This window comes from Solanum pennellii, chromosome 5 (genome assembly GCF_001406875.1).
Source record: "Solanum pennellii chromosome 5, SPENNV200".
Taxonomy (NCBI): domain Eukaryota; kingdom Viridiplantae; phylum Streptophyta; class Magnoliopsida; order Solanales; family Solanaceae; genus Solanum; species Solanum pennellii.
This window is the reverse complement of record NC_028641.1, coordinates 56,148,420-56,157,058: the sequence shown is the minus strand read 5'-3', so window position 1 is coordinate 56,157,058 and position 8,639 is coordinate 56,148,420. Positions and strand designations below refer to the sequence as shown.

Here is an 8,639-nt window from a genome sequence, read left to right as displayed (position 1 = left end):
TGCATTGCTATATGTATATATGCAGTGGATCCATCGTCTAATCTTTCTCTGCTCATCACCTTTCCTATTTCAGGTTCCTATACTCCTTAACTTTTCTTTATATTTCTGTTAGTTGCCAAAATTTGTAAAAATATTAAGCCTTCACCATTATATAATTTGTATATTTTCCTTGTTATTTAACAGATTCAGAAGAAACAAAAACATGTCTTCTAGGCTTAATAATGAGGTATATATCAACTTTCAACTTTATATATTACTATTAATTTATTATTCTCGCGTTACAACATAACTTGCTCTATAAGATGAAATTAGTATATATGTTTTGGGTGTGTGTGAAAGAGCTTTCTAGCTAAATTATTATCTTCATATACAAAGTTTAACAACAAAAACTTATTTTATTTTATTTTTTAAAAGATATGGATCATAGCATATTAATTATGGAGTTGCTCGAAATTAATAAATATTTAGATCTCAAGTACTGTTTTAGTTATTTATCTTGACAGATCCAATAATTTTCATAAAGGAAAAAAAACAATACATTATGTGATCTACAATCTTAAATTAGATTATTATAATTCGGGAAAATACATCAAATCCCTCTGAATTTGGCAACAAAATTCACTTTAGTATTTTAACAATACGAGCGCTTAAATACCCCCTTTACTAATTCTGAACTAATTAAATACCACCCTAAGAGCTGACGTGACAAAGTGAGTGTAGTCACTCTCCTCAAAGCGTGTGAATTGATAAAAAAAATAAAAAAATTGAAAGGTAAAATCATACACATGATATTTTTATTAGCCAATATCTAATTAATATTTTTTTAAAAAAAATTTACAAGTTAAAGTTAAAAGAATGTGAAATTTATTTTTAGAAGTAAATGAGATTTGTGGATTCAATTATTTTTTAAAAAAAGTATTTTTGTTCTCTCTTTATTTTGTTGTCTTCCCAAAATGTCTTCTTCACCATGAATCACTCCTTATAACTTTTTTCTTTCATATTAAAATTTTTCCTTCATCTTCATTATTCATCTCACACGTCCTTCATTAATCACAAAAATTCAACACCCAATTCATATTATTGCATGCAAACTTTCTTAAATTTTATGTAACCATTTTGAATTCTATTAGTTATGATGCAAAAAAAATGTATATCTATCAACTTTTTTACACAATCTTCATTTTTCATTCAAGTTGTTAAGAAAAAAATAATTTCAGAAAATATTATTCTCCAATGAGAAAATTTTTGAGAGAGAGACGGTTCAAAGAAGAAAAAATAAGTATTTGATGAATGTTAAAGAAGAAAACAACCTTTGAAAGATGAAAATTCGGGGAAAAAAAAGCTAGTGAAGGTTGAAAATGGTGAAAATCAAGAAAGAATAAGGGGGGGAGAGGGGGGGGGGTTAAAGAGAAGGGATTGAAGAAGATGTGGCAATTTTGATTTTAGAATGTTAATTAATTAATGTAATGAGGTTAAGAAAACAAAAGGTGAATAAGTAAAACAAAATAAAAATTAATGACATTGTGCTGACGTGGTGCTTACATGACTATGATGTGGCAGGTGAGAGTGGTATTCTACTCTCAGGGTTGTATTTAATACAATTCAAAGAAGGTAAGGGATATTTAACCGCCCGTATAGTTAAAGTACTAAAGTGAATTTTGCTACCAAGTTCAGGTTGGATTTGATTTATTTTCCCTTATAATTAAGTACTCTCCCTTCAAAATATAATACCAACATCCTCCATTCTTTCTTACTTTAACCTGAGCCATCTGATATATTTATTAAAGGATCATATAGAGGATATTTTTTCCATTTTTTTTTGGTAAATAAGGATATTATATATATTACTACATCATACAGGGAGCCATAGGCTCAATGCTACCCAAAGATTGCATATTACACAAAAAGGTAGAGATTGATGGATACAAAACAGTAGAGTTACCGACATTACTACTATCTAAATTACTATGATTATAAGAGATAGTTGAGATGACCCTTTTCCTTTGCTTCCCTGTCTGATAATCAGCAAGTATGGAGTTGACAAAATTTGGTGGCAGGTTCAACACAACAATCTCTTCCAAAAGTTTTGTGAAGATGCTTCTTTAGCTAAACTATTTGCTACTCAGTTGTTTTCCCAATATGTGTGCCTTAGCTTAGGGTTATTCAGTTGGTGAAGAAGCCACCTGCAATCAAACAAGAGATTAGATTCATTAGCATGAGGATTACAAAGTAGTTGTATGACTGCCAGAGCATCCATTTCAATTTGTAATGGTTGTATGTTGTGAAGTTGAGCAATGCAGAGACCGTGAAATAGCGCAATCATTTCAGTAGCTAGAGGAGATGTTTTGTACTGATCCCATGAATCCAATAATCCACGATCCGGAAGAGTTGCGAATGACTCCACCAAAACCTCCTTTTTGAGTAGTATGCGAGCATGACCCATCAGTGTTTAATATGAAATAGTTAAGAAGAGGGGGTGACCAAGATATGTTTATGGAAATGGAACTTTCAAATCGAGTGCTTGGTCCCAAAGAGTGAAACTCAATAGCTTTTTGAATTGTTTGTCTGTAATCTGGATAATTATTGGTATGATTAAAGTGATTATTATTTCGATTAATCCAAAGAGTCCGAATACCAAAGAAAACAAGAGTGGACGAAAGGATGGGATAGATAGGAGTTTCCTTAGATTGTTTGATTATTGTAGGGATCCAGTCCAGAAGACGTGCAATGATCAAATCTTGACGATTTAGTGGATGTAAAAGTTTAAGATTAGACCATAAAAACTGTGCATGGGGGCAGAAAATTAGAATGTGGTTGATGTCTTCGACTAAGTTGTGACATTGAGGACAAGTATCTGTTGGTGAAATGCCAATGTTCGCGAGAATGATTTAGTGGGGAGTTTTTGATGAGAACATTGCCAAACAAAAAAATGAATTTTAGGTGGAATAAAAAGTTTCCTGATCCAGCTAAAGGAGGTGGTGTTGGTGTCGTTGATGGCTGGACAAATTGCTTTGTAAAGAGACTAAGTGGTGAAAATCCAACTGGATGTCAATCCCCAAGTGCCAGTGTCCTTAGCTTGAGTGTAAATTGGGATATAGGTTGATTTAATGTTATGAATTGTGGTGTCATCCAAACTGTGAATGACATGGTCTAGATTTCATCGATGATTAAGAATGTAGTCCGCTACTCGCTGTGTTAGGGAATTCCGAGGTAGATAGCCTATAAATTTCTGTCTAAGAGTCTCATTTGGATTTAACCAAACGTCTTCCCAAAATATAATGTATTTTCCATTACCAATTTCCCACTGAATGCCTTGTTGATAGGTTAGCCAACCTCTAAGGAGGGTTCACCATAAGGGAGTAGTGGTCTTTTTGGGGCAGACGTTGGCAGGAATGTAATGACTTATCAGTATTTTAGACCAGAGAGCCGAGGGGTTCATCACCAATCGCCACGAAAGATTTGCTATAAGGGCTTTGTTTTTGAGGAAAAGGTCTTGGATCCCAAGACCTCCTGAATATCGGTTCCTAGTGATGATTCTCCATTTAATAAGGTGTAGTTTGCGAGCTTGGGTAGTGGACCCCAAAGAAAAGCACGTTGAAACTTGTTAAGAGTTGAGATTACCTGTTTTGGAAGTTCAGTGAATTGCATGACATGGTTTGCGAGGCTATTAAGAGTGGATCGGATAAGAGTAGTGCGTCCTGCATTGGTCAGAAATTTTGTTTTCCATCCTGCCAGACGCTCTTTGAAGTTGTCGATGAGGAATTCGAAATCCCTACTTTGATAACTAGTATGGGTAAGAGGATATCCAAGATATTTTCCCATTACAGTTCCTTCTTTCATATGTAGGGAACTAGTAACATACTCATTATCTTCCTGGGATGAATTTCTTGGTAGGAAGATGCGAGATTTGTTGTAGTTTATTTTTTGCCCTGAAAAGGATGAGAATGTATTGAGGGTGTCCATGATGGTGTTGCAGCTTAGGTGGGTTATTTTGGAGACAAGAATAATATCATCCGCATAAAAAACATGGGAGATAAGAATACCTTGTCGTCCAAACTTAATTGGAATCCATCTGTTATGATGTACACTTTGGTTAATAGATTGTGATAAATTTCTATATACATGATAAATAAATGAGGTGAAAGAGGATCACCTTGTTGAATACCACGCGTGGGTTGGAAGAAATCCGTTCTAGTACCATTAATGAGAATAGAGATGGAGGAAGATGTAACACAAGACATAATCAGAGTCGATATGTGTTGAGGATTATCAAAATAGATTACGGCTTGGTATATCCGTTGGAACTGGTATACATATATATATATATATATATATTAAAATTTTAGAAGATTAGAAATGTTAAGTTTGTCATATATACAAGTACATAATAAATGAATATTGTTCGAAGTATTTAAAAGTACATTACCTATGTACATATAATTGTAAGTTGCAAAACACATATGTTAAATGTTAAATGTTAAATTATTTATTTGAAGTTGAAAGAAATGTAGAGGTGGAAGAAGAAGAAGATAGTAAAACTAGACCTCCCATGTTTGGAAAGTTTAACATGGTAGAGGCCCGACCAACAAAAGGTGGGTGAGATTCCATTAACTTTTTTGACACATGAATAAGTGAGACATTTATCTACTTTAAAGCAAAAATGTTATCAATAACAAGAGAGAAAATATATTACACAATAAATTTATAATATATGTGCATTTGCTGCTTTTATTTTTTAATTTGATAATATTATATTAATTTTGAGATTACATTGGATATGTTATTATTATTGTAGTTTATGTTAGTTTGAAGAATTTTTATAAACCTGGAACAAAAATAACAAAAGTAAAGTAAATTTTATAATTAATCTCAATCCCATTAGAAATAATACATTTCATTAAATATGTAATAATAAAATAAAAAATGATATTGGATCCACATTTTATACTTGTTGACAAATTAAATTTTTAATTTTCTTTCCTAATATTTTATAAAATCAAAGGATGGTAAATCAAAATTCCACATTTCGACGTTTAAACTGAATTTGTAATTTTTTTTATCTTTTTAACAAAACGTTTTTGCTTATGTAGAAAAAAAAAGTAACACCAATGTTGAAAAGAAATAAGAGATTTTCTCTCTAAATCTATCCAACTTTAATTTAAATAAATCATTATTTTAAAAAAATTAACAATAAAATAAAATATATTAAACCTATCCCAGAAAATTTCAAGTACTATTTTATAACAAAAATAATTAAAAATAGAAAAGTAATACAAATTATATTATGTAGAAAATATGACATATCAAAATAAAATTGTCAAACCAACATATGAATACGTGACATATTTAATATAATCTCAAAATATTAAAATAAAGAAGAAATAAATTCACGTTTTAATTTTTCTCGCATTTTTTATTTTTTATGTATGTTCAACCCAATTTATTGTGTAAATATATTGTCTATCTCTTGTTAGTGGTAACATTATAGCTTTAAAGTAGATGAATGACCCGCCTATATATGTGTCAAAAAATTAATGGAGCCTCACCGAACTTTTATTGGTTGGACCTCTATTATGTTAAAAGTTTCGCCATATTTAGTCAGTAATTGTACTAAGAAAATGAAAACAAGATTTTGAATGTTTCCAAATTACAAATACAACTTAAAGTTGTATTTGGAACTTTTGAAATTAAATTAAATAATTTTCATAGAAAAAAGTATAAATTTCTGATGTTTAGTATGTATTATTTTAATACTACTCATAATCAAATGTCCTTTCAACCATGTTAAGACTACTATGTATAGGTTATAACGTAACACTTCAATAAATAAATTTTTTTTACTCGAGCTATAAAATATTAAGATTAATCATTGGCGTCCTGATGAAAATAAAAATGGTTGTACCAATTAATATTTTTTTGTGGCGAACATGCATATATTAGTTGATCATATATAATGTATTTGTCTTGTTGTCCTTTTTGCCATGTCACTGCGACACAAGTCTTTCACTAACTCCGTGCCATAAATTTTCACCTTTTTATTTTAATTTTAACGATAAATCATTTTGTGATTTCAAAGACTAGTTGAGTAATTCGAGATCAATCTACCCTAACATAACCTGTACACATATCATCTTCAACTCACTTTTATTTTACTCTGTATTTTCTATATTTGAAGAGTAAAATAAAAATTATTCTCCCCAATCCTTTTTCATATTGCTCTTTATACTCCATTTATAGAAAATATTTTCTCCAATCCTTTTCCATAGTACTCTCTATATTACATTTATAGAGAAGTGAATAGTAATTCTCCAAATTTACTATTCATACTCTCTATTTCACTTTTTTAATATTTTATTATTATTTTCATTACTTTTCAATTGACATATTATTTTACATATAATTTCATTAAATAAATATCTAAGACTCATAATTCTTTTTAAATGTAATATTCTATTTTTAAAAATATATTATCTAATATATACTACTTTAAAATTTCATTTAATATATTTTTAATAATTTTCACCAATAATAAAAAAATTATTTTATTATTAATTTTCCTTATAAAGAATACACAAAATTAAAATGGTAAGATGAAAAAATTAATTTAAATACAAATAACAATACAATACATAACATAATAACTTAAATACAAGATAAAATACAATACATAACAGAATAATTAATTCGCAATGAAACAAGAATTATGTCGAAAAGATGTGGAACACGCATTCGGAATATTGCAAGACCGTCATGTTTTTGGAGAAAGGAAGTGCTACATTATATCATGACTACATGTATTATGCTAAAAAACGTGATAATTGAGGACGTGATCTTGATGCACCAATTCAAGTTGTCGTAAAGACTCCAATTTCAACGACAGAAATGGTGGTAGATGAAATATGCAATTTGAACAATTTTTAGCTAGAAATAATAAAATTAAGGACAAAAATGTTCATTTTGAACTCCGTAATGCATTAATTGAGCACTTATTTGAGCAGCGTAATAATTTCAAAAAATGAGTGTTTATGTAATCATATTTTGCTTTTATTTGAATTTGTTCGTTAATTTATATATTATATAATATTTTTGTGCAATTTATGATATTGAAAAATTTAGAATAAAATATAATTTATATTAAATAAAAAATTTTAGAAAATAAAATTTTCATCACATGAGAATTATATAAAGTAATCATTGGGAAAAAGAAATAAATGATTTATATGAAATAAGAAAATAAGAATAAAATAGAAATAATAATATAATGTTAAGGAGAAAGTAAAATAGAGAATTGAGTTTAGAGTTGACTGTCTGAAAAAAAAAATAAAAAACTCCATATTTAGAGAGTAAAATAGAGTGTAAGGTTGGAGATGCCCTTAATAAAGAGATAATTTTAAGCATGAATATATCTTTAGAGACAAATTTGATGTAATAGGTGAAAGAAAAATATTTTTGAATTATTTTAAATAGTTAAAAATATTTTTTATTTCAAAATACGGGTGATGGGAAAAATGGATACAGTAGACAAAAAGAGGGTAATTTCGAATCATTTTTACCATGTTAATTTTTTCTTTTTTAACCCTTTATCGTATACCTCTATGTTTATAGTTTTTAATAATTAATAATATATGACTTATTTTTGAATTTTTCCTTTCATTGTCCTTTCAGATACTATTTGAAGCTACCTCATGTGTGCAGAAGGTCATTCTAAATAGACCTACAAAATTGAATTGCTTGACTTTCGAAATGGTATGTTGAACTTCATTGTTTTGCTTTCTTTTTTTATTTTTATTTTTATTTTAAATTATTGGGAGAGAGAACGACAACAATAACTCATACATTATCTTAAACAAATAAATTAAATATATACATTCTTGTTTTATATGTTTTTTCATGTCTCCAATTTTATTTTTGAATTTTGCAGATTGGTGAATTGTTAAGAACTTTCGAAGAGTATGAAAAAGATCCACAAGTAAGGGCTGTAATAGTTAAGGTAAAGAAGAAGCAAACATAGTGATTTCTCAATACATTTACATTGTATAAATCCCCTATTTTGTTATGAAATACGGACTAATATAAAAATATTACAATCAAAATAAATGGAATAAAATGGAAAAATAATGACATTAAGGGTGTGTTTGGTATGAAGGAAAATATTTTTCAAAAAATGTTTTCTAATTTTCTCATGTTTGATTTAATTGGGTCAAATGTTTTCCAAACCAACTTATTTTCCTCAAATTTAAGGAAAATGATTTTCCTTCAATATTTAAGGATAAATTTTCAAAATTCTCTTTCAACCTCCTCCTACCCACCCCTACCAGCCTCTCCACCCACCTACCCTACCAGCCCCCAAACCACCCCCTACCCCTAAAAAATATTAAGTTTATTTTTTAATAAGTTATTATCAACTTCAAATCCTTATTTTTTTCACCCCTACCCTCGACCCTCCCCCCCTTACTAACCCTATCCCAAGAAAAATAATTTAAGTTTGTTTTTGAAAAATATTTTCAACTTCAAAGATTCATTTTTTCACCCCTAACCTCGAACCCCCACCAACCCCACCGAACCCACCCAACCCCTACCAGCCCTTCCTCCCCCCAAAAAAACATTTAAGTTTGTTTTTAAAAAATATTTTAGACTTC

General features: G+C 29.3%; 1 protein-coding gene across 2 annotated transcripts in view; it reads left to right on the top strand.

Annotated features, from left to right (window-relative positions):
• LOC107020951 (probable 3-hydroxyisobutyryl-CoA hydrolase 3) overlaps nucleotides 1–8,639 on the top strand; it is a 54,455-nt gene continuing 45,816 nt past the window's right edge. For both annotated transcript variants that reach the window (XM_027917208.1, XM_015221497.2), the window contains exons 1-4: nucleotides 1–73; nucleotides 184–226; nucleotides 7,666–7,746; nucleotides 7,922–7,990. In XM_027917208.1, coding sequence (XP_027773009.1) covers nucleotides 203–226; nucleotides 7,666–7,746; nucleotides 7,922–7,990 — 174 coding nt within the window. In that variant the 5' untranslated portion in view covers nucleotides 1–73; nucleotides 184–202. The remainder of the gene's footprint in view (nucleotides 74–183; nucleotides 227–7,665; nucleotides 7,747–7,921; nucleotides 7,991–8,639) is intronic.